Source organism: Microcebus murinus, chromosome 13 (assembly GCF_040939455.1).
Source record: "Microcebus murinus isolate Inina chromosome 13, M.murinus_Inina_mat1.0, whole genome shotgun sequence".
Classification (NCBI taxonomy): domain Eukaryota; kingdom Metazoa; phylum Chordata; class Mammalia; order Primates; family Cheirogaleidae; genus Microcebus; species Microcebus murinus.
The window spans coordinates 80,819,398-80,846,505 of NC_134116.1; the positions used below are offsets into that span (position 1 = coordinate 80,819,398).

The window sequence follows — 27,108 nt, forward strand, 5'->3', positions numbered from 1 at the left end:
AGTAGTATTTTTAAGGAAAAAACAGGCATAGAACGGGTTTTTCAATTATGAGTTTGCCAAATTTCACCTGCATACAGTTAACAGTTATTATGAAAGAAGGTACACCAGTATTCCATATTCCATTAACCAAGGCTAAGAATTATGTTTAAAGTCAGTACAATTCATGTAGCCAAAACGTTTGTACCCCCATAATATTTTGGAAAAAACAATTCAGTACATTTGGGTCATATGACTTACTTATTTCTCATGCAGCATGTCAAAAAGAGATATAAACGATTCTTCTTTAAACTTTGCATATTGCCTTTGTGGTTGAATTCAACCCACAATTAATCTAAGAAAAGGGAAAGCACATGTGAATTTTACATTCAAATTAGAAAGAAAGTCATACATAGAAATTATTAAGAATAGATCACATTTCTAAAGTCTTGACTCTACAAATCTATAATATTGTGCAATTTTATCAATCCTATGACACATACATCCTATATTTGGCCTTGGTATCTTAGTTCCAGAAACAAAGGAAATACAGGAATACATTTTTTTGAATGTTCAATAAAATTTAAGTTTAGCTCAAGTATAAGACACTTTAAAGTGTGTCCACTTGCTACAAAGGACCCAGAAAGTGAAACAAAATCCATTTCAAGCCATTTTTATGTCATCATAGTAATTTATAATATTTCTATACTGAAATATTCTGTAGAATAAATCAAAGGAGTGAGAAAGAAGAGATGTGCCCCTCAACATTTGACAGAGTGGATTTATGTCATGCAAGAAAATTAGAAGTCAATGGAAAACAAAAAGACACTGCTAAGTACATTGCCAAGTTAATAAGTAATAACATGATATCTACACTGAAGCAGTCACAAATGTGCCACAAGCCCCTAAACTCCTGGCAAGGAAAGAAAAATGAAAACAAATAAAAAAATACTTCTCTTTAAAATATATATATATAAATAGACTGATTTGGTCATAAATATTGACTTTGAGTCCTGGGCCAAGGGTAGACACCAGTAAAGTCTATCACTTTGAGGGGTAGTAGCTCATGTGCAGTGGGGTGGAAATCCCAAAGCTCTCAGACTACTGTCTCATGCTCCAGAGATGTGGCCCAGGCACATCTTTGGATGTGAACCAGGGCAGTCCCAAGGCAGAGCCAGATTTCTGGGAGTCCCTCCTGCCTGCAAGCCCTAGACCTGCTTATCTGTAGGCAGGACTACTTTTGCTGGGGCCACTGCAGCTGCAAAGGAGCTGAGGGCAGCATGGTGGTGGGATAAAGATGGTCTCAGGTCTTGTGACTTGGGTACGACTTTCTCTAAGAGGGGATGAATTTTACTCAAGATCCTGTTAGCAATTTTGTCTCCTGCTGCCTTTTAGGATAACAGCTTTTCCCTTTTAAAAATACTTTTTTATTTTTAATTTCCCCAAACCAAGCTTAAGTCAAATCTTCATCCAATTCCTGGCCAGCAACAAAGTGACTGCTACTTGGCCCTATATCCACAAGTTGTCCCCTACTCTTGATGAGGGACCTCTGGGAAATCCCTGGAAGGGGAGAAGGATGTTAATCAGTGCTCCTCCCACCTGGGCACAGGCAAATCTTTCTATCTATGGGCCCCAGAAACCTCCATTCACCCCTTACCCCCTCATACTCCCATTCCTTTTAAACTTACATTCTTTTAATTTTTTTGGTGAGGATGAGAGAGTAACATTAGCTGAAATAGAGGACAGAGGATGGGATAGGACTCCCTTGCTCAGAGACCCTGACCCCTAGGTCCTACCTGGTAATGAGAGCAAGCCAGTACTGGAATAAGAACTCTGTGTCTATGGTAACCCAAGCAGAATCCTGATGGTCTTGAGATTATTACACAGTGAGGAATAGAATGAACTTGGTCCAAGACTGAAGAGATTAAAGTAGACACTATTCTCCTTAAAGATTGAGGTGGGGGTTTGTGGAAAGGTTGTACCAAGATCAAAGACCATGGGCTAATAATCTCAGAGCAGAGACTATCTCCCCAGTTATTTTTTCTTTTGTATGTAATGGAGGGATTATTCTTATTTATTCTGATGAAGAAGATTATATTGGGCATTTGGCTGCCTTTGTGGGTTGTAGAGAATGACCAGAGGGCTGAATATTTTCTGGCCAATATTAAATTTTACTAAAATAAACAAAATCAATAGTCAGGACTTGGGGGAAATTTTTCATTTACTCAAGCTATAATGTCATAGGATTGGAAGAAAACAATCAAATAGTTACAAATTTAAAATATATCCATATTCTTGGTTGAGTAAACATGAAAAGTAGAAACAAATGCCAAACAAAGAAAAGAAAGCCTTTAAAATGTAGATGAAGCATTAGAAATTTCAATATGGAAATTACAATATAAAAATTACTACAAAAAGAGGAGTAAGTAGAGAAAGATCAGTTTGCCAGTATGTGTTAGTATATCTGATGCCAAGTAAATGGTCACAGTTGAAGACACAGAAAAAAGATTAAACTCATTTTTATTTAGTATTTCTGTAAAGCACTTTGCAAGATTCAAAAATGAATATAACATGCTCACTGACTTCAATGTCAGGGTGATGCCTTTAAGACCAGATCTGAAGACATGGAGAGCAGCTTTTGGGTGGTGGTTGCTTTCCCAAAGGGTGATAAGCTATTGAGGAACAAATAATGAGTAGTTTGGGGCTGGTAGAGTATTAAGGAATAAAGTCAATTGCTGTGGCACATACAAAGTAGCTGCTGAGTTTTTGAAGTAGTATTTATTGAGATCCTCTGTATGACATGTTCAATGGGATGTGTTACAGTGCTAAAGAAAAACACTTATGATAATGTCGCCTTCACCTGAGCACTTTGAGCTGGACAAAGTTTCTTCTTGTACAACACTAACTGGTGCAACCAGTGAGTGCTACAGCTCACAGTGGAGGCCCCAAATCTCCATCTTCACATATACTGGGTACTTTGTTCACTTGTGACCAATGTGGATCCAAGTTATGTGCAGGGTTTAGCTAACAGTGCTGTGGGGTCCACAATTTAGAGCTTCATCATTGTTCTAGATTGTCTCTATTTGTTGCTCTGAACCCATTTTCCATACATTTCCACTATGTCTGGGGAAGATAACCTTTATAAATTTTATCAACAATGTCCTTTGCCCTCTCTTCTACACTTGGGTTCAGCCAATGGGAGGCCCTGATAGGAGGTCACAGGATGAGACAGAGTATAGGCAAAGTATTTAAACCCTGTGTACTCCATCAGCTACAGTTTGACAATAGCTGTGTCAGATTTATCCCTAAGTATTTCAGACTTTTGGATGCTATTATAAATGGTACTATAATATTTTCTTAAAATTTTATCCCACAAATTCTGACATGTTCTGTTTTCATTTTTACTCAGATCAAAATACTTTCTAATGTCCTTTTGATTTCATCTTTTATTCTTATATTAATTATAAGTATTTGATTTTCTTTCCAAATGTTTGGGAATTTTCCAGAGATTTTTTTGTTATTGATTTCTCATTTAATTCCATGGTGACCACAGAACATACTTTGTATGACTGGAATCATTTTAAATTTATTGAGATTTGTTTTATGATCCAGTATGTAGTCTATCTTGGCAAATATTCCACGTGCATTTGAAGAGTCTGTATTCTGCTGCTGTTGAATGGAATGTTCTATAAGTGTGAAAGATTTTTTGTAATAAGAGAAATTAAAGAAAACTTAAATAAATAGATAACTATATGGGTTCATGACTTGAAAGACTCAACAGTGTTAAGATGTCAAATATCCCCTAAACAATCTATAGTTTCCATGCAATCCCAATCAAAACTCCCAGTAGGCTTTAAAAATCTGTTTGGTATGGCCGGGCGCGGTGGCTCACGCTTGTAATCCTAGCACTCTGGGAGGCCGAGGCGGGCGGATTGCTCAAGGTCAGGAGTTCAAAACCAGCCTGAGCGAGACCCCGTCTCTACTATAAAAAATAGAAAGAAATTAATTGGCCAACTAATATATATATATAAATTAGCCGGGCATGGTGGCTCGTGCTGTAGTCCCAGCAACTCGGGAGGCTGAGGCAGTAGGATTGCTTAAGCCCAGGAGTTTGAGGTTGCTGTGAGCTAGGCTGACGCCATGGCACTCACTCTAACCTAGGCAAGAAAGCGAGACTCTGTCTCAAAAAAAAAAAAAAAAAAAAAATCTGTTTGGTAGAAATTGACAAGTTAATTCTAAAATTCTTAGGGAAATCTAAAAAACTAGAATAGACAAAACAACTTTCAAAAAAGAACAACAACATTGAGGGGCTAACATTATTTGATTTTTAAGACATTATAAAGCTAGAGTGAACAAAATTGTGGATTGACATAAAATAAATAAATAGATCAATACAAAAGAATAAGGAATCGAAGAAATAGACTCACACATATATGAACAACAAAGGTGGAAAGGCAATTCAGCCATTCAGGATACCTTTTCAACAAATGGTGATGGATCAATTGGAAAATTAATCCATAATTCATACCATACTCTAACTCAAAATGCCTTGTAGAACTAAATGTACAACCTAAATCTGATCAAATTTCTAGGAGAAAACTGTAGTGACCTTGAGTTAGGCAAAGTTCTCTTAGTTACAACCCCAAAGACACAAACCTTAAAAGAACAAATTGACCAATTGGACTTCATCAAATTTTAAAACTTCTCTCCAAAACACACTGTTAAGAGAATGAGAAGACAATCCACAGATTGGGAGAAAATCATGGCAAAGCATATATTCAATAAGTGACTTTTATCCATATTATATAAAGAACTCTCAAAATTTGATAATAAGATTAATCTAGAAAAAGGACAGAGCAAGACGGGAGAGTAGGGCTCTACAGTGATTGTAGCCCTGCAGAAACACCAATTTGAACAACTATCCACATGCAAAATTACCTTCGAAAGAGCTAAGGAAACCTAAACACATGAGTGAGGTTGTGAAGCATCTTTGGACTGCAAAGACAAGTAAAAACACAGAACGGTAAGGGAATTGGTTTTCTGGGACTGTGATGCCCCACCCCCCAAGACATTCTGGTACCACACACAGAAAGTCTTCTACCACACACAGGGTTTCTTCATTGGAAAAAGTGAGCTAGAGGCAGACATCTGGCATCCCTCACTATCTTGGTCCCTCTGTGGAGACTCACTACTGTCTCAGCCCATGGTGACCACCAAAGTACCAACAGAGTTGAACCATCTGAAACCAGCTAGGGACAAAGACAGGGGTTGGGGTTAGTGGCAACCAGCATGTGAAACTTAGTAGTGGTTCGCCATCCCTGCCAAAAGCAATACCACACCAGAGACGCTGTTATGCATGCCATGCTATGAAAATATGGTCTACAGATCAACTAGACTGGAGAGCCTGACTAGCTCTCCCACACGGCCTGGGTGCCCTCTGTGAATCTACCACCTCCATTCAGTTCAGACAAAGGTGGAGCAAAGTTGCAGCAAAGGTGGAGCTATCATGAGACTCACATGTAACCTGGACTTAAGGCATTCTCTAGTGCTGAAATGGAATACAACAGTCAGCAGCCTAGAATTTTTAAACAAGCCCACTGAAATAGAACAGTCACAACCCCAGACTGTGAAGACTAGAATAAATACCTAATTTGTCAATGAGTAGCAAGACTTGCACATGTACATGAAATAAGAGTGGCCAGCCTAGTATCTCAAAAATATGTACAACTACGAAATATCAATTTAAAAAAATACAAAAAAAAAAAAAAAAAAAAAAAAAAGAATAGCCTAGAAAAGAAGGCCTCACCAAATGGATGAAATAAGGTGCCAGTGCCTAATCCAAAAGACACAAATCTGGAAAACAAAGAATTCAAAATAGCTGTTATAAGAAAACTCAGGAACTTTAAAAAACACAGAGAAAAAATTCATAAATGTATCAGAGAAATTGGCATAATTTAAAAAAATCAAACAGAAATCTTAGAGCTGAAGAGTACAATAAATGAAATAAAAATGCAATAAAGGGCATCAACAACACAGTTGATCAAGCAGAAGAAAGAATCAGTGAGCTTGAAAACAGGCTATTTGAAAAGACAAGGTTCAGAGTAGAAAAAGAATGAGAAGAAACAAAGAAAACTTACAGGATCTATGGGACACCATCAAAAGAGTAAATTTACATATTATTGGTGTTCAAGAAGGACTGGAGAATAAAAAAAGGAGTAAAAAGTTTATTTTAAAAAATAATAACGAAAACTTTACAAACCTGGATAAAGATACAAATAACTAAGTACAGAAATGTCAAAGGTTACCAATCAGATTCAATCCAAATAAGACAACCCCACGACATATAATGAAACTCTCAAAGGTGAAAGACAAAGAGTGAATCCTGAAAGCAGCAAAAGAAAGGCAGCAACTAATACATAAGAAAATTCTAATACACCTGACAGGAGACTTTTCAGCCGAAACCGTATAGGCCAGGAGAAAGTGAAGTGATATATTCAAAGTGCTAAATGAAAACAGCTTCCAACCAAGAATACCTTACCCAGCAAAACTATCTTCATCTCAAACTCCTGACCTCAAGCTATTCTCCCACCTTAGCCTCCCAAAGTGCTAGGATTACAGGAATGAGCCACTGCACCTGGCCATATCTTCAGACAGGAAGGAGATATAAAGACATTCCCAGAAAACAAAAGCTGAGGGAATTCATGGCAACCAAATCTGCCTTATAAAAAATGTTAAAGAGAGGACTTCAAAATGAAAGAAAAGGATAATAATGTATAAAACAAAAACATCTGAAGTTATAAAATCCACAGTTAAAAATAAGTATCCACAGTAGCTCAATACTTATAGACAAATTAATTTTATAAAACTTACCTTTGGCATTTTGGTTTTTACTCTTATGTTGCCTAGAAGGTTTTATTTTTTTATTTCAGAATAATACAGGCATACAAACACTTTGGTTACATATACTGCCTTTGCACCTCCAACATCAGAGCTATAAGCATGCCCATCCCCCAGAAAGTGCGCACTGCACCCATTAAGTGTTAATTTGCTCATCCCTCCTCCCCCCTCCCACCTGCTGGATACCAAATGAATGTTACTCCCATATTAGCACATAAATGTTATCCAATTTTTTTAAATTTCAGAATATTATAGGGGTACAAACATTTTGGTCACATGTAATGCCTTTGCCGTGCCCAAAGCAGGGCTACAAGTGTGCCCGTCCCCTATATGGTGCACTCTGCCTCTGTACATTGTGAGCTTACCCTCCCACCCTGCCACCTGACCGGCACCCAATGAGTATTATTGCCATGTGAGCACCTTGGTGTTGACCACTTAGTACCAATTTAATGGCAAGTACATGTGGTGCTTGTTTTTCCATCCTTGTGATACCTCACTTAAGGTTTCATGCCTTAGGTTTAAATCTGTTATACAATGTGAGTTGATTTTTGTGAAAGGTGAGAGGTGGGGATTCAGTTTCAATCTTTTGCATGTGGCTATCTAGTTTTCCCAGCACCATTAATTGAATAGAGATTTTTTTCCCCAATGTATATTTTTGTCTGCTTTGTCAAAGATTAGATAACAATATGAGGATGGTTTTATATCTGGGTGCTAAGTACTGTTTCAAAGGTTTATATCTCTGTTCTTGTGCCAATACTATGCTGTTTGGGTTACTATAGCCTTGTAGTAAAGCTTGAAGTCTGAAAGACTGATGCCTCCCAATTTGTTCTTTTTGGTTAAGATTGCTTTAACTATACGAGGTCTTCTCTGGTTCCATACAAAACATGGAATTATTTTTTCTAGATCTGTAAAGAATGATGATGATACTTTGATAGGGATTCCATTAATTCTGTAGATCATTTTAGGCAGTACATTTTTTTTTGAGACAGAGTCTCACTCTGTTGCCTGGGCTACAGTGCCATGGCATCAGCCTAGCTCACAACAACCTTAAACTTCTGGGCTCAAGTGATCCTTCTGCCTTAGCCTCCCAAATTAGCTGGGACTATAGGCATGCACCACCATGCCCAGCTAACTTTTTCTATATGTATATTTTAGTTGTCTGGCTAATTTCTTTCTATTTTCTTTAGTATAGATGGGGTCTTGCTCTTGCTAAGGCTGGTCTTGAACTCCTGACCTTGAGTGATCCTCCTGCCTCAGCCTCCCAAAGTGCTAGGATTATAGGCATGAGCCACCGTGCCTGGCCAAGTACAGACATTTTAACAATATTGATTCTTCCAGTCCATCAGCATGGTAGATTAAAAAAACTTCTAAAATTTGTATGAAACCAAAAAGGGTTTGAATAGCCAAAGCAATCCTGAGCAAAAATAACGAAGCTAGAGGCATTACACTACCTGACTTCAAAATATATTACAAGGCTATAATAAACAAAACAACATAGTATTAGTATAAAAACAGGTGCATAGAACAATTGAACAGAATAGAGAACTCAGAAATAAATCTATGTATTTACAGCCAACTGATTTTTGACAAAAATACCAAGAATATACATTGGGGAAAGGACACCTTCTTCAATAAATGGTGCTGAAAAACCTGGATATTCATATGCAGAAGAATGCAACTAGACCCCTATCTTTTTTTTTTTTTTTTTTTTTTTTGAGACAGAGTCTCACTTTGTTGCCCAGGCTAGAGTGAGTGCCGTGGCATCAGCCTAGCTCACAGCAACCTCAAACTCCTGGGCTCAAGCAATCCTACTGCCTCAGCCTCCCGAGTAGCTGGGACTACAGGCATGTGCCACCATGCCCGGCTAATTTTTTCTATATATATTAGTTGGCAAATTAATTTCTTTCTATTTATAGTAGAGATGGGGTCTCGCTCTTGCTCAGGCTGGTTTTGAACTCCTGACCTTGAGCAATCCGCCCGCCTCAGCCTCCCAGAGTGCTAGGATTACAGGCGTGAGCCACCATGCCCGGCCTAGACCCCTATCTTTCACCATATACAAAAATCAACTCAAGATATATTAAAGACTTAAACATAGGACCAAAACTATCAAACTACTGGAAGAAAACATAGGGAAACACTTCAGGACATTGGTCTAGGCTAAGACCACAAAAGCATAAGCAACAAAAATAAAAGTATACAAATGGGACTATATTAAACTAAAGAGCTTTTGAACAGCAAAGGAAACATTCAACAGAGTAAAGAGACAACCTGTTGAATGGGAGAAAATATATGCAAACTATTCATCCAACAATGGACTACTATCCAGAATATACAAGGAACTCAGACAACTCAACAGTAAAAAAACCAAATAATCCCATGAAAAAGTAGGCATAGGACATAAATAGATAGTTCTCAAAAAACAAACAAACAAACAAACAAAAAAAAACAACCCACACAAATGACCAACACATATATGAAAAAATGTGCAACATAACTAATCATCAGGGAGATGCATATCAAAACCACAATGAGATATCATTTTACCCAAGTTAGAACAGCTATTATTAAAAAGAGGGAAAAAATAACAGATGTTGGCAAAGATGTGGAGAAAAAGGAACTCTTTTACACTGTTGGTAGGAATGTAAATTGGTACTGCCACTAAGGAAAAGATTATGGATATTTCTCAAAAACTAAAAATAGAACTACCGTACAATCTGGCAAACCCACTACTGGATATTTATTCAAAGGAAAGGAAATCAGTACATCAAAGGGATATCTGCACCCCATTTTTACTACAGCACTATTCACAACAGCAAAGATACTGAATCAACCTAAGTGTCCATCAACAGACAAATGGATAAAGAAAATGTGGTATATATATACACAATGGAATACTTCTGCCCATAAAAGAATGAAATCCTGTCATTTGCAGCAACATGGGTGGAACTGGACGTCATTAAGTGAAGTAGGCCAGGCACAGAAAGACAAAAATCTGATGTACTCACTCATATGTTGATCTCATGGAGGTGGAGAGTAGAATGATAGATACCAGAGGCTGGGCAGGGTGTGCCTGGGCAGGGAAGGGATGAAGAAAGCTTCATTAATGGGTATGAACATATGGTTAGATGGAAGAAATAAATTCTAATGTTTGATATTGGAGTGAATATAGTTAACAACAATGTATTGTATATTTCAGAATAGCCAGAAGAGAGAACTTGAAATATTCCCAACACATAGAAATGATAAATACTCAAGGTGATGGATACCCTAAATACTCTGACTTGACCATTACACATTCTATACATATAACAAAATTTCACACATACCACATAAATATGTACAAATATTATATATCAATAAAACAATACGTAAGTAAAATTTTTAAAACTTAAAAATATGGTACATCAATACAATGGAATATTATGTGGCAATAAAAGGGAATGAAGTATTGACAAGTTGGATAAACTCTGAAAACATCATGCTACATGAAAGAAGCCATGTATAAATGATGACAAATTGTTGGATTCCATTTATATGAAATGTCCAAAATGGGCATATCCATGGAGGCAGAAAGTAAATTAGTGGATGTTTATGCCTCAGGTGGAAGGTGAGGAGAATTAGGGAATGACTAGTAAGGAGTATAGCATTTCTTTTTGGGGTGATGAGAAAGTCCTGAACTTAGAGTGTGGTGATCTATACATTTATAGAGTGATAGCTGCACAACTCTGTAAATGTAACTAAAATCCCTTGAATTGTATCCTTTAAAATGGAGACTTGAATAGTACATGAAATATATTTCAATAAAGCTTTTGTAAAAACCTTCATTTCCTTTCATCTCTAGGAGAGAAAACATGGCTACAGTTCCTATCTAACATTGTGTCTGACACATGGTAGGCCCTCAAATGCAGAATGTATCAGTACCTCAGTTTTTCAAGGCCATGACCTCTGATTTTTTGCCCGAGGACACAGCTTGCCCTCCAGTCCTATCTGCTGGAGGTGTCACCATGGCCTCAGGAGATGCACTCTTGGAATCTACATGACATGGCAAGTGATCCTGCATCTGCCCCTCAGTGGCAGGCTTGCCTCTGGCCTTTAACCTAGGTTCCCACGTGCTTTTCCTGTTTGCCTCACCAAAGGCACCAGGGAATTTTATGGCTGGGTTCCACTCTTCCGGAAGCAAGTCTCAGCAGGACTATGGGTCTCCTCCACATTCTGGATATGGGCCCTGCAGAGAGAGTTTGGGATACTAACCCCTCAATCTTGGGGGAGTAGCAGGGGCTGGTACCTTGAGGACCTACCGTGCCTCTGAGTTTCCAAGGCACTGGGGCTCTTAGGATGGATAAGCTGTTCACCGAATCCCTGTGGCAACTGCAGCGGAGTCACAGGCCAAATCCCCAATTCTGGCACTCGCGTGCCTTTCTTGTTCATTCTCTGTCTCATCACAAATCTATTAGGTAGGTATTAATGGATCTCCACGAAATAGAGGAACTCTGGGCCTTGGGTTCTGTCGCTCGCCCAAGCCCTGACAGCCAGTACCTAGTGGAGGTTCAACAAACAGTAGTCAATATTATTAATATCTTATTATCACTGTCACCGCGGAGGCCCAGCAGGGAGTTCCAACACCCTCGGGGCTCCTCTGACGCCGGTGGCATCGGGCCCCGCGAGGGTCCGAGGCCACTGCTGGGCCTGGCGGGCCCTCCCAGGAACGACCGGGCAGCGGGGAAAGGCTCTCATGCCGTGCAGGCTGAAAGGACCCTCGCACATCCACAAATCCCGCCTGACCCACATCTGGGACGTTATGTCTCCGACTTCTGAGGGGAGATTCCGTTTCCTCAGACGAAGTCTGCAGAAACCGCCACCATGGCGCCGGAAGACTGCTCCCGTTGGGCCCCGCCCCTGGCGTTGGCCCCGCCCCCAAGGCGCGCTGGGCGGGGCCTCCTCCCAGAGATCTCGGGGGCACAGCTGGGGACTGACAAGGTCCCTGCCCTCAGGGATGACAGATCACCAAACTGAAAGTCACACAGTGGGCAGACTGCTGGGAGGGAGGGATAAGGAAGGTCTCCCAGATGGACACTCCTTTCAAAGTAAAAGGCAGGAAAGAAGGGAGGATACAAGGCTCACTGAAGGTTTGATGAGAAAAGTTCCCATCTGGTGGCTTCTGGTTCCTCTGGGAAGTGGCACTCTAGCCCGTCTGATGGGGGTGTGGGGCAAAAGTTTGAGGAGCGTGGAGAAGGTTCGAAATAGGCTCGAGTAGGATCAATGAGAAGGCTGGCTAAGACCATGATGTGAGCTCCACATGGCAGGAAGCTTTCTGCGTTTTGTCTAAGTGCAGTGCCTAACACATGGCAGGCACTTAATACATATGAATGAATGAAGTAAATGAAAAAGTGATTTGCACATGGTTGGGGAGCTGATCTTTACTCGTGACCAAGAATTTGTTTATGGTAGCATCAGTATCCTCATGCGTGTGGTTCGATCAAATAAAGCTGTACCATTTCCCAAGGGGTAGGTCTGGAAGAGGCAGAGTTGGTATTTTGCCAGACAGAAATGACTAGAAGGGAATGGGGTAGAGATATTTAAGATGTGGGTTAAATGACAGGCCATGAAATCTACAGAGGCAGGGAAAATGAAGACAAGAGGCTGCTGCTGATGGGCAGGATGTAAGTGGTAAGATTGACAGGTTGAAGACCCTGATAGACTGGAAGGACTAAGGATTGAGATCAAAAGATGGAATGCCAGACTACTATTTCAGAAGACAGAGTTGTTCCAGGTAATAAGTATCTAGGAGTATCCATAGATGAGTTGGAATGGAGTTGAGCTCTGTGATGAGAAGGTCTATTGATTAAGAGGCTAGGTTATTGGGTGGTCCAATCACGTGGATATGGGGATATCTGAGATATTTTCATTGTCTTTAAGATCCCTACCCTGGGACATATCCTGCCCCTTCCTCCCTCCCAGGACCTCCACAGAGTTTCCTTTCATACTTCCATCTAAGCTTTAGAGCCTGACCGAGCAATGGAATGGCTCTGGGCCAGAAGACACAAGTGAAACAGTGAGAGAAGGATGCAGTGGACACACTTGACCTAACTGACATATATTGTACCCACCAACTGCAAAACATATATTCTTTAAAAATGCGCTTGGAATATTAATAAATTTCAGAGAATTGAAAACATACATATTATGTTCTCTAAGAATAAAGCTAGAAATCAGTAACACAAAGATAACAAGAAAATTTTAATATGTTTGGGAGAAGGACATGCTTGTAGCCCTGGCGTGGATGAGGCAAACACATTACATGTAACCGAAATGTTTGTACCCCCATAATATCCTGAATTAAAGAAAAAAATACCAAAAACCGTGAGACTGACACCTCAAATGAAAACAGCCCTTCTGTTTCTTTATTCCTAGTGGCCAGAGCAGTAAGAACTGAGGTTCACATCTCTCTCTCCCTCTCTCTTCTCCCACCCCTCCCTCCCTCTCTGTCCTTGCCTCTCTTCTTCTCCCATATGCTGGGACCACGCTAGAACCCTACCTGAGAAAGCCTCAGGACAGAAAAGGCTATATTCTCTACAAGCAGTGGGACACTATCTCTTGTTCCATTTCCATTTGCCCAAATGACCTTTTGTCACTGGAGAGGTAAAGTCTGAGACTCAGACTGGAGCTATTCTAGGCAAACAGAGGGCTCCACCATATCCACCCTGCCCTCCATTGCCATTTGGAATCGATGTCTCAGTCGAAATAAAATGTTATATTGCTTTGCTGATTCCTGACCTGTACTTGTAGTCCCCTTCTGGGAATTTGACGAAAAGAACATTAGTCAAGGGCAGGATAAAAGTGATCCGGGCTTTCCTGGACAAAATGCCATTTTTTATAGTCTCCCAAAAGCACCCAGTCTTCCCATCCACCAACCTTCTAAGGAGCCTTTATTTCCTACTTCTCCAACACACACTCTGGCTCTAACCCTTCAGACATACTTTATGCACAATTCTCATACTTGCCTCTGATTCATTTCAATCTACTTCTTCAATCTACTACTTCAATCATACAAAAATATGCATGTCAATTATTTAAAAATAAATATATATAATATATAAAAATAGAGTCACTGTCAATTAAGTTTTTAAAAATTTGCAGATAATCAAAATAAAATGTTTATATAACCAGAATGCTAACATAACACACTATTTTATTTCATTTTATTTTAAGAGACAGGGTCTTGCTCTGCTACCCAGGCTAAAATGCAATGTCATGATCATAGCTCACTATAACTCGATCTTCTGGGCTCAAGTGATTCTTTCACCTCAGCCTCCTAAGTAGCTGTGACCACAGGTGTGTGCCACCATACTCTGCTATTTTTTTAAATTTTTTGTAGAGATGAGATCTTGCTATGTTGCCCAGGCTGGTCTAGAACTCCTTGTCTCAAGCAATTCTCCCACCTTGGCCTCCAAAGTGCTGGAATTACAGGCATGAGCCACCATGCCCAACCACAACACATTTTAAAACACAATTTTATTAAATAGAATCATTCTTCCTAAATTTGTACTTTAAATTATCTTTATAACCTTTCATATTAACTACATAAAATATAGTAAGTATACAATTCTCAGTTAGCCATAGAAACTGAAAAGCCAAAGGTATACTTCAGCATAATTATTAATAATTATACTTCCACTTTGGCAAATATTTTGGTAAAAGGATATCTACTAATATTCCTAAATTATTAGTAAAATTTGATTAATCAATAAATTCTAACTAAAGGACAAACTAGAAAGAACAGTTAACAAATGCTCCAATTACAAACACCAAACTAATGCAACTTTTGTAATTTTTCCTTTGTGACTTAACAAATCGCATATTCTATCAACATCTTAAGAAATTGTTTCAAGTAATTCAGTTATATACTGAACTTGTTATTAGTTAATTAAGATTAAAGAAAATCATTTTTAAACCAAACATTTTTAATTCACTGTATAATTTATTTTGGGGTAAGATATTTTGAGTACTTGCTCCAGATTAAATCATGGAGCTACACTGTGACAAACTAAAAAAATGATCATCTTCACAATCCATTAATTCCACCTCTGGGACTCTAGTCTAGGAAATGTTTCATCAAAACATAGTAAATTTTACACCATTTATTTATGTATTATATATAATTGTTCATCACAATGTTATTTACAACAGCAGAAAACTGGAAAAAAATTTTAACATGGGAAAATACTTCTAATCACCTATATATTTTCAGCATTATGCAACCATTAAAATCATATTTATTTAATACTTTGTCTAAAGACATTGCTTATGATGTAGTTGAATGTAAAAAAAAGAAACAGAAAAGTAAATGTTTGTTTAATCCCAAGCACACTAAAAGAAAACTATGTATGTATACATGAAGGAAAGACAAAGCAAAAAAAGTTACAGTAGTTATTTCTGAGTGATAAGATTGATTACTGATAACTCTGTATTCAACAAGAAGCATGTCTTACTTTCATAATTGGGAGAATGGGGAGGTTTCAATGGTTTTCATGATTTATACTAACTTCAGAAAATACCTATGTTACAATGCAAATTTTAAAAAGGAGACTATATAATCATCTGTGTGTGTGTGTGTTTGTATACTGGGAGGGAAACATCTGTATATTAAAGGACAAGGAAATACAGCAAAACATCAGGTAGTACAGCCAACGTAGGTGATCTCTGGGTGACAGGATTTATGTCATTTCTTTTTTCTCCAATTCTCTATACTTTTCAAATTTTCCATAATGATCAGTATTACCTACATTTTTCCTTTTATTTATTTTTTCTAAGAGACGTAGTCTTGCTATGTTGCCCAGGCTGCAGTGCAGTAGCTATTCATAGGCATGGGATCATGGTACACATATGAGACGCAATCCTCCCGACTCAGCCTCCCAAGTAGCTGGAACTACAGGTGTACCTGGTTTTCACCTAGATTTTTATTTTATATAGAAAAAGTGAATGGTTTCTATTGTCTTTCTTATTTTCTTTTTAGGTCTCAAATTCACAGACCATCATTTTACTCCAAAGGGGTAAAAAAAACCCACAACACTTTAAAAATTACTAAAAGCTGTAAGAAAAACTGTAGAATAGAAGGAGATTTCCTAAATAGTTGTCCTGTGGTATTCATGGGGGGGATTGGTTCCAGGAGCCCCCGCCCCACCAAAATTCACCAATGCTCAAATTTCTGATATAACATGATTTAGTATTTGCACATAACCTATGTATATCCTCTCTTATACATTAAATCATCTCTAGATTACTTATAATACCTAATACAACATCACGCTAATATTTATAATACTTATAATATCTAATACATTGTGCGTTCAGCATAGTATCAGCATGACAAGTTCAAGGTTTTTTGAAACTTTGTGGAATTTTTTTTCCAAAGTTGATTAAATCCATGGATGCAGAACCCATAGATATGGAGGGAGGGCCAACTGTATTTGGTTCTTAGATACCTGCAAGTAAATTAACAATCAGTTTTCATCCTTACTTTTTTCCCACACTAGTTTAAGCCAACTTTATAAAGAATTTGTGTGTGTGTGTGTGTGTGTGTGTGTGTTAACAACTTGGAAACTATAACACTCACAAGACACGTAAACAGACTTACAACATCCAAATTTGTCTTAGTAAGAATTTCACCTTTTAAATTATGACATCATTAAATATTATGCAGATATAGATCTATTGAAATAAATATTCATGAAATACAAAAAAGCACATTATAAAATAGTATACAAAATATGATCCCACTTTATCCAAAAGCATAGAAATATACATATATTTGCACAGGAAAATATTTGGCGATTAGGTAATTTGACTATTAGGTAATTGCTATCTTTGGGTGACTGGTGGTGACAGTTTCTATTATTTTAATTTTTCTTTATATTTATCTCTATATCCTATTTTTAAATAAAATAGTTATATAACTTAAAAGAAAAAGCTACATGACATTTCTCATTTAAAGCATTAAAAAAACTGATTTTAGGTAACTTCAGGTGATCTAAGTCTTTTACATATTTAGATAGTGAGGGCTGAAGAAGAAAAGTATATAAGTCATTTTAATTCATTGCCATAACCTATCTAGTGATCTTCCTCTCTGCTGCAATTATTTATTTATTTTTTCGTGTAAGTTAGAAGAATCTTCACTAATAGCATTTTTTAGGTTTATTAATCAGCTTAATTAATCTAAATCATAATAAAGCAGAACTCTCAAATCCAAAGTCTTCATAACCAATTTAACAAAAAGACCAATGTAAAAGGAAAAAAACTAGATTTTTTTTTTTTTTACCTCAGTATCATAGGTTGCACTGTAGTCATTAGAACCAGAATAAAGATCATCCTTGTCTGTCTCTGGAACCAGGTGCACATTTTGCATCATTTTCGCCTATGGAAAATTGGCAGTATAAGCATGTTCTTGGTATGAGAAATTATTATTATAATTATTTGAATTAATTCTTAATTCAAATAAAATATAACCATTGATAACCTTTATGGTCAAATCAACTATAACCATTCAAAAACCTTTATGGTCAAATCTATCTATACATATCTTTATGCCTTGAATTTTTTATCCCATCAAATTCCCAAAACTAAGTGTCAAAACACTCATTACTCTGGTTTCACATTTATTCCACACCTACAACACTGAAGGAACAGTGACAGGCACTAGAGGGGGTACAGTTGGCTGTCCTGATTTTCATGGAGCTTAGTATCAAATGCAGATGAAAGATATGCAATAGTCAATTAAAATGCAAGGCAGAAACCACACACACTCATTGGAATGGTTGAAATTAAAAAGACCAACCACACATCCTATCAGCAACATGTGGAGCAACCAGGGTACTTATACATTGTCTGTAAAATGTAAACTGATACAATTTTGGAAAAAGGTCTGAAGTTTCATAAAATTAACCTTTTATGACCCAGCAATTCCACTCAAAAGTATTTACCCAAGATAAATGAAAACACATGTTACAAAAAGATATGTATAAAAATGTTCACAGCAGCTGTCAAACTAAAGAAAGTGAGGTACAAATTATAATTTTAAAGAGATTACTTGAGCCAAGATAAGGACAGCTGCCTGGAAGACTCAGACCCAAGTAACCTTGGATGTGAGCTCCAATTCAGCTTTTGTTAAAAGCAGGTTTTTAAAGGCAAAAAAGGGGGCAATGAGTGGGACGATACAAAGTTGTTGGTCAGGAAGTCTTGTTCGTTTCCAGAAATAACATGGAATATGACTGGCTGTACACTGTAAGGGTTACAGCATCCAGCCTGCAGCATGGTTACGTTAACTTATAGATACTTGTGGCCATAGCAAGCAGTTTTAAGAGATGATTACTTAGCCCCAGAAGGGAAGTGCGATGTGACTGCTGTCTCATTCCCACACCTCTCCGAGCCTGATAATTTAGAGGAGGCTCTCGTTCCTTAGATAAAAAGTTTCTTTTCTTTCTCATAGCCTTCCTTATTCACAGTAGCTAAAAATAAGAAACAGACCAGGTGCCCATCAATAAAATGGATAAGCAAAATGTGCCATATCTGTGCAATGGAGCACTATTCAGCAATAAAAAAGAATGCGCCAATGACATATGTAATAAGATAGAAGAATCTCAGTTATGCCAAGTGAAACAAGCTTTACATAAACATTATGTATGCACTGTTGCATTTATATGAAGTTCTAGAACAGGCAAAGCTAATCTAGGATAGAAAACAGAACAGTGGTTGCTTCTTAGGGGTGGGAGTCAGAGATTGAATGGAAAAGGGCATGAGAGAATTTTTTCTGGGGTGATGATTACTGTATTTTGGCAGGACTTCGGGTCACACAGGTGTATGCACTTGTGAAAACTTAGCAAATGTGTACTTGAGATTTCTGCTTTGTAAATTTTATCTCAAAAGAAAAAACTATTAAAAATTTGACTATAATTAATATGCATGCTGAAGCACTTAAGGGAAAGCTTAATATCTTTAATTTAGCTTGAAATATGTAAAATATGACAGATTAATAGAGAGATGGGCAAATGGACAGATATGTGATAAAGTACACAAAAATATTAATGGTGGAATCCAGCAGCAGGTATAATGTTCATTGTAAAATTCTTTAAACTTTGCTGCAACGCTTGAAAATTTTTGTAACAAAATGTTGAGAAAAAATGCAAGACAGAATAAAATAGATGTCAAAGCAAAGTAAAATAGAAGTGTGAAAGTTGAACATATGAATTGGGTCATTCTTGTCATACCCAACTAAACAGAGTCAAGAAGCCAGGGGGAAACAGCACTCAAGACATATAACATTGCTCCAAGAATGGAATCCTCTGCAAGTCAAGCTGCTAACACTGCCTATTGTAATCTGAGACCAGTTTTATCTATAGCTGCAGCTAACTCGCTGCAACTCTAGTTTAACCCACCTCCACTGCTCACCAATCAGAATTTGCCTGCTTCCCAGAAACTACTGGTGCCAATGAACTTTCACAAAGAGCACTATAACATTTCTCCTTTTGATAAAATCTCCAATCTCCCCTTTGTTCTTTGGACATACTGAAGACAATCCAGACTGTGTGTGCCCTGAATTATAATCCTTTCTTCCCAAATAAAACATTAAATTTAGAAATTTCTCTTACATTTTTAAAAATTCTATTTTTATTTATTTCCTTTTTTAGAGACAGAGTCTCACTCTGTTGCCCAGGCTGGAGTGCAGTAGCGCGATCATAGCTCCCTGCAACCTCAAACTCCTGCCCTCAAGCAGTCCTCTTACCTCAGCCTCCCCTATAGTTGGGACTCAAGATGCATCCCACCATACCTGGTTAGTTTTTTTTCTTATTTTTTTAGAGATGGGGTGTCACTATGTTGCCCATGCTGGTCTCTAACTCCTGGGCTCAAGTAATCCTCCCACCTCAGTCTCCCTTGTCACTGGGATCACAGCCCTGAGCTACCACACCAGGCTAGAGTGGATTTCTAACAAGTTCCCAGATGATGCTGATGTTGCTGGTGTGGGGACCACACTTTTTTTTTTTTTTTTTTTTTGAGACAGAGTCTCGCTTTGTTGCCCAGGCTAGAGTGAGTGCCGTGGCGTCAGCCTAGCTCACAGCAACCTCAAACTCCTGGGCTCCAGCGATCCTTCTGTCTCAGCCTCCTGAGTAGCTGGGACTACAGGCATGCGCCACTATGCCCGGCTAATTTATATATATATATATATGTATATATATATATATATTAGTTGGCCAATTAATTTCTTTCTATTTATAGTAGAGACGGGGTCTTGCTCTTGCTCAGGCTGGTTTTGAACTCCTGACCTTGAGCAATCCGCCCGCCTCGGCCTCCCAGAGAGCTAGGATTACAGGCGTGAGCCACCGCGCCCGGCCTGGGGACCACACTTTGAGAACCACTATGCTACGCAAGAACTTCTTGATTGTGAGTCCTATTTAATTCAGTTTAGCTTATACATAAGTAATAAAAACATGCAACTTTTAGAACTAGAGATCCTTTCAGCTGGGTTGTAAACAGATTTTAAAAAGGTTTTACCTGGAAGAGACTTTTAGCTGAACAGAAATCTGATGGAACATACAAAATTTTAAAGGTGTGGAAAGTGAAGCCAAGAAAGGTGAAGGGACTCACCCATGGCTAACAGCTATGGGTGGGTGGCAAAACAAATGTTACGTACGACCCAGGGTTTCTGGATTCTCTAAGCTATTAATATTGGAAAAGCAGCTTCTATGCATAACAAGCATCTCATGTTGAAATAATTTGCGGATGCCACCTATATTTAATATAAATGTCAGTAAACTTTTTTTAAATGCCAAAGTTACTTTTTTTTATTCTTCTACTGCTGTCTATGATGTACTCTACTTTCAAAATGTCTATTATAGTTTCTGAAAAGTTCACGATCAGAAAATCAGACTGGCAAAAGAACACAGGTAATTTGAGGCTTAGAAAGAATCTTGGGAGAAGAGTACTTCATGTCTTTGTATTTTTCCATCTTTGTGCGGCTAAGTACGTCCGTGCTTTATGCATTCCGCTGTGTACTTTTACCATCACTTTCTGATTCCGCCTTTTGTCCGGCACTTTCAAGTGCTTCACCTAACAAAACCGAAAGAGCAACGCGCACCCCATCTGCGGCGACCCTCGAGAGCCGTTGCGAAGGTCTGACTGGGTCTGGAGGTCCCGCCGAGGGCTGTGATTCGGGACAGCCAGGCCAGGGGAGCAGCAACGCGCACCCGCGCCCCGAGCGCAAGAACAGCCCGCCGGCCGGGAGACCGCCGAGCGAGAGACGACGCCCGCCTCCCGGAGCGGACCGGCCCGGGCCCCTCCAGTTCGCGTCCAGCCACAGGAGCCGGGGACGGGGCGGCGGGCAGGTCCCCTCGCGACCCGCCGACACAGGCGGCGGGCGGGTGACGGTCGGAAGGGACCAGCCCCGGCCCCTTCTACCTCGCGCTGAGGGGAGCGGGGCGACCACGAGTCGCCCCGGGGGAAGACGCGGCGTTTGACGGAATCTGCCCGGAGCCTCCGTAGGCCCGAGCGCGACGCCGCAGCCGTTGCCGTTGCCAAGCGCGCATCCAAGGAAGCCGCTCCCACAGTCCCCCGCGCGGAGCGGGCGGGGCCGGAAGCGCGGGGGGCGGGGGGTTGCGAGGCAAATCCAGCAAAGTGAAAATAATGAAAAGGGGAAGGAAGGAAACCTGTGGAAATGGAGGGAATGATGACTATTGAATGCTGATGAGAGGTCAAGGAAGTTGAACCGAAGCATTTCACTGTCTGTCGCGACGGCAAGAGCTCTTTAGTGAAACGGCGGTGTAGAGTCCTGACTGCGCTGCGTGGACTGGCGACTGCTGATGCAGTGGTGACTGCATGTTGGGACTCTGGAAGCCCGTGTGAACGGGAAGAAAGAGATGGGGCAGTGGTAGATGGCAAGGGAGCCTAAGGAGAGTTTTTGTTGGTTTGTGTTTTAAGATGGAAGATATTCAAGCATGTTTTAATTACAATGGAAATAACCCAGTAGAAAGAGGTGGAGAATGCAAGAGAGGTGGGTGTGAGGGGAATGGAGGAGGTTCCGAGGTTTCAGAAAAGTGGAGGTGTTGAGTAAGCAGAGAGGAAGACAGACAGTAACTAGAGAAGCACAGTAACCTTGCTTACTAAGTTTAGATACTCAGTCATTATTCACAATCATGAATTTATAGTGATGCTCGTCTCCCCGGTTACCTGGTATGCTTGTGGCCCCATTTTTTTTCCACTGGACCTTCTTTAGGTACAAACAAGGAAATGGCAGATGATGGAATTTATCTGGGGTTGAAATTTGTTGGGTGGTTGCAAAGACAGGACAGAGGGGATAGGGAGTTATAATAGTAGATATGAAATTTATAAAATAATAAAGGAACTGAAATGAGTATGGCTAATGAATAGGAAGAAAGTGGAAGGGTCAGATTGGAAGTAATGAGGTCAGAAGAACAGTTGTGATAGGGTGACTTCAGCAGACTGGAGAACTGGTGATTTCTGAGTTAGTGATAATGGAAGTGGCATAGTTTTGAGGTGGTAACAAGGTTCAGGGTTTGATGATGGGTGTGGTCTCCATTTGGCATGAGGATTCCAGGGTTTGAAGCCACTGGAATAAGTGGAGAGGTACACAGTGAGCAGGTGGCAAAGACTGAGGGTAGAGCAAGGAGGAAGTAGGAAGAGGTTTGCAAAAAGGGTATACCAGATGGCCCAAGGTTCACAGCTGCAGAAGATTCACAAGAGGGTGGGAAGCTCAGGGAGAAACTACCAATCCCACCTTCTGACTCAGAAATTCCTGAGCTTCGAGAGAATAAATAACCTTCACCTGAGGAGGTTTTAAAGGAAGCAGTGTCCTGGGAGAACGGGAGGTTTTCTGTGATGGCAGAGAGGTGGGAAGAATGTTGGGATTAGTCAAAGGGGTTGGGAACCTGTGGCCTCAAGGCCACATGTGGCCCTCCAGGTCCCCTCCTCTGAATCCAAACTTCACAGAACAAATCCCTTTATTAAAAGGATTTGTTCTGTAGTACTTGGATTCAGGCAAAAGGCCTCACTCAAGGATCCAGGAGGCCACACATGGCTGCAAGGCCACAAGTTTGCCAGCCTCCAGAGATTTGAGAGGAGGTTCATTTAGACATGACATAGAGTTCTAACTGAACTCTGCTGTGGCCTGGAAGGGAGGCTCAGCGGCTCTGGCAAGAGGCGTGGCATTTCCTTTATTCACAGTCAGACGACAGTGATGCAGCTGCAGGTCATCTTCGGTTTCTGGCAGCCAGGAACAAGGCAGCACCAGCCTGTGACACTTATTCAGAAGGTGGTGGAGGATGGGCATGTTCTGTCTGGTTTTCTATGCGAGGTTAATGCTTTTATGGTTTTTTTTTTTGTTGTTTGTTTGGTTGGGTTTTTTTTTTGAGTCTCACTCTGTTGCCCAGGCTAGAGTGCCGTGGCGTCATCCTAACTCACAGCAACCTCAAACTCCTGGGCTCAAGCGATCCTTCTGCCTCAGCCTCCTGAGTAGCTGGGACTACAGGCATGTGCCACCATGCCCGGCTAACTTTTTCTATATATTTTTAGTTGGCCAAATTAATTTTTCTATTTTCAGTAGAGACGGGGGTCTCACTCTTGCTTAGACTGGTTTCGAACTCCTGACCTTGAGTCATCCGCCCGCCTCGGCCTCCCAGAATGTTAGGATTACAGGTGTGAGCCACCGTGCCCTGCCGCATTTATGGTTTTAAGGTCAGTGTTCTTAAAGGTCTTGGCTGTCTGTCATTCATTAATAATTCTATCTAACCAGCTACCTTCCTATCCAGTCATTCCACCTCCTTCCCCTACAACCTGGAGGGCCTAGGCGGCCTCTTCTCTTGCCTGTCCTGTTACCGTAGCTTCCTGACTTTCCTTGCTGCTGCGTGTCTGCTCTTCCATCCTCCAGCTGGCTCTTATTCATTCTGTTCTCCACACTGTCGCGAGAGTGACCATCCTTAGGTGAAAATCTGATCACATTATTTCATGCCCAAAACCTTTTGGTGTCCTCTCTCCGCATCATGCCTTGATTTCTGGACAAAGTCTATAAACTGCAATGATGTGGCTTCAAAGGCCTTTCACAGTATTACTGCCCCCTGTGGTGTTATTCAGGATTCTTTGTGGCAGCCAAGAAAAGCCAATTCTTGTTAAGCAGAAAAGAAGTCTTTTTGGAAAGATAGCAAGTAACTCATGGAACTGTCAGGGAGGCTTGGAAAACAGTAGCTCAGGGAGGCAGGGCACAGCCAAAATCCTATCACAGGAACCATCTGCTCCCAATAGAGAGGCCAAGCCTCCCAGTTCGCTCCAGACAACTGGTCACCCCACTTAGTCTGCTGCTCTGGACACCTGCCATCTTGGTGTTGGACGCTTGTTGCCACACAAATGTATTCTATTGCCTCCAGTGGGTTCTGCCTTACCACTGGCTGTTGGGGTCTTCCATCAGCATCATGAGCTCCTTCTAACCACTCTGCCCTTTGTCTCCCTCCCTCCCAAGTCAAAGTCCCAGATGGGAGTGGGAGCTGGCTGCGTTTAGGTCAATGTGCCAAGTCGTAGCTGCAAGGAGCTCAAACAGGTGGTGTCTATTCCCCTCAACCTTCCTCCCAACTATGTAGGGATTCTTGTAAGATGGCAGGGTGTTCAGATGTCGGGCAGCCAAAAATGGCAATTGTCCATGACGCCTCTGGACTTGCACACAGTGCCCTGGCTGCACTCAATGCCTTCAAGTCACTGGAGGGTAGCATGGCCTCTCTTACCTCTAGGCCTTCGCACACACCAGCCCCTTGTCCTAGAGTGGTCTCTCCTGCAGTCCTCTTAGCTTGGTCATCCCTTTTTCTAGGAAGCCTTCCCTAGTCCATGGCACATTAGGTTCCATAAGAAATACCACAGACTGGGTGGCTTAAACAATAAATTTATCTTCTCTTGGACATGGTGGCCAGAAGTCAAAGACCGAGTAGTTAGCAGGTTTGGTTTCTGCCAAGGCATCTTGCCTTGGCTTGCAGATGGCCACCCTCTCGCTGCCTCTTCACGTGGTCAGTTCTCTGTACATGGTGTCCCTGGTGTCTGTGTTCTAATCTCTTCTTCTTATAAAGACACCAGTCAGATTGGATTAGGACCCAACCTAGGGGCTTCATCTTGTTACTCTTTAAAGACCCTGTCTCTAAAGACAGTCACATTCTGAGGTTCCAGGGTTTAGGGCTTCAACATATGAATGGGGAGGGGGGTCACAAGTCAGTCCACATCCCCTGATTTGTTAGGTCCTGTGCATTCCTACAGCATGTTGAACTTCCACTGTCATAGCATGTAACACAGTTTTGTAGTTACTATTTATTCATTAAAGTTTACCAAAGTAGACTGTCAGCTGCTGCTCATCACTGAATTTCCAACACCTTGACTGGCAAAAGCCTGGGTTTATCTAATAAGTAATTTATTAGGCACTGTGAAAACCTTTCATTTATTCTATCAGTAAAATTATCATGAAATGCAGTGATGCCTGTTAAATATCTAAAATTATCATAATACTTTTTAACATAAAAGCTAAAAGCAAATTAGCCAGATAATGCAGAGTGAAATATTTATTTTCCTCTTCCAAATAACTGAGATCAGTACTTTCTTGAGGGCTAATGACATGACCAGTAAACCTTATAAGCTTTTTTATACTTATTAAAAGGATAATCATCATTCAATGTGGAAATACAGTCACTGAAGTTCTAACCCTTTTTTTCTTTTACTGTTTGTCTGACACAGCAGCAACCTGTACTCACTACCTGGGTGTTTTACCAGGAGCTCTCTTCATATTGAAATGTGTAAGCAAGAGTAAGTAGGATCAACTTTGCATATTCTATATCGAATGTACTGTACCCTCTACCTCCACAGCCACCTAACTGAGATCCATATTCCTTAACATGAAAAACACTGTTTTTCTGACTGGCACCAATCAAGTCCAGGGAAATCATCTTCATGGCCTTTGGACGGGATCTTTAGATCCTAAATTGCGAATAGTGTACTCACACTTTAACCCAAAGTATCATACTTTGAGCTCAGTCTTGCCAGATTTCTTACTTGTAAGTTACAAATTAACTTTAGCCTGCCAATAATTTCAATCTGTTCTAAAATAAAGGGACATTGGATTATAAATTACCCTAATAAAAGGGTCCTATGTCCATTTTCACACCATAAAAACCACAGCCATTAATACATTGGAATTAATATGCAGTACACAAGAAAGCATGAGGTATGCCAAGTTGTACCCATACTATTGCAGGCCTCAAAGGTATCAGTTAAAGCACAGTTTTATCTAAGAAATTCCATTTTAAAAGGAGGGTGCACTCACTGAAGTACAACCATTAATTTTATAGCCTATTGCTTGTCCAAGAGGAATTAGGCAAGCTAGATAAGGACTTAGCACCATTCATGACTTAAAGGATGAAAGGGCAAACTCCTGCCCTTGATAAAGTAACCCAAGTCAAAGGTACTTACAGAAATAAACTTGACATTGATTACAAGTCAGCCCCGGATGCTAGTCACGCCGTCAGCACAAAGCAGTCAGCTGCCTGTGCCTCTTCTTTCTTCGTTTCATCTTGGTTTCTGTCCTGGATCATTCTTTCCACTTCAGTCTAAAATGCCACAATCATGCTTTTAGCCTTGTTACCACCCAAAATTCTTAATGTCTGCAACAAAGAAGAGCCTGATAATTGAGTTGATTTGTGTTACCATCTAGAATTATCTACATATTAATATAACTCTTCTATTTCTTTTTAATTTCCCATCCCAAAATGATAATTTTTAAGTAAAAAAATGCCTCCATTAGCTGGATATTTCAGAGGGATTTCTAACACTTGAGTCTACCACTTTCTAGGTATAAGCGAACTTCAGTTTCTATTCCTATCAGTTTTGTCAAGATCTCGCAGGTGTTTACTCCACCTGCATTCAAAGCTCTCCATATACTGAACCCCTGCCTTGCTAATCTTATTTTCCTCTGTTAAGGAGAAATAAAGACTCTGGGAGCAAAGATGAGAAAAGGTTGCCTATCAAGCAAAGAACCTGATCCAAAGCAGAGGGTCAGCTCTGGGGGAAGCCCTGTCTGTGGCTTCTGGGCATTCTAGGCTGAGGGGCAGCCCTGTGTAAGCGTCGTGCCACAGGCGTCTTCTCTGTGCACGTGAAGTGCTCGTGTCGGTACACTGGCACCTCGGTTGTCCTCGCTGGTTCCAGATGCTG

At 40.2% G+C, this 27,108-nt stretch overlaps 1 protein-coding gene across 1 annotated transcript in view; it reads right to left on the bottom strand.

The window, feature by feature from the left end:
• The window catches only part of TPTE2 (transmembrane phosphoinositide 3-phosphatase and tensin homolog 2), a 101,460-nt gene extending 89,712 nt beyond the window's left edge, over window positions 1-11,748 (bottom strand). Inside the window, exons 1-4 of the mRNA XM_076009565.1 lie at window positions 11,660-11,748; window positions 11,172-11,409; window positions 9,879-9,943; window positions 238-331 (exon numbers count right to left, since the gene is read on the bottom strand). Coding sequence (XP_075865680.1) covers window positions 238-296 — 59 coding nt within the window. The 5' untranslated portion in view covers window positions 297-331; window positions 9,879-9,943; window positions 11,172-11,409; window positions 11,660-11,748. The remainder of the gene's footprint in view (window positions 1-237; window positions 332-9,878; window positions 9,944-11,171; window positions 11,410-11,659) is intronic.
• Between the last annotated feature and the right edge of the window lie 15,360 nt (window positions 11,749-27,108).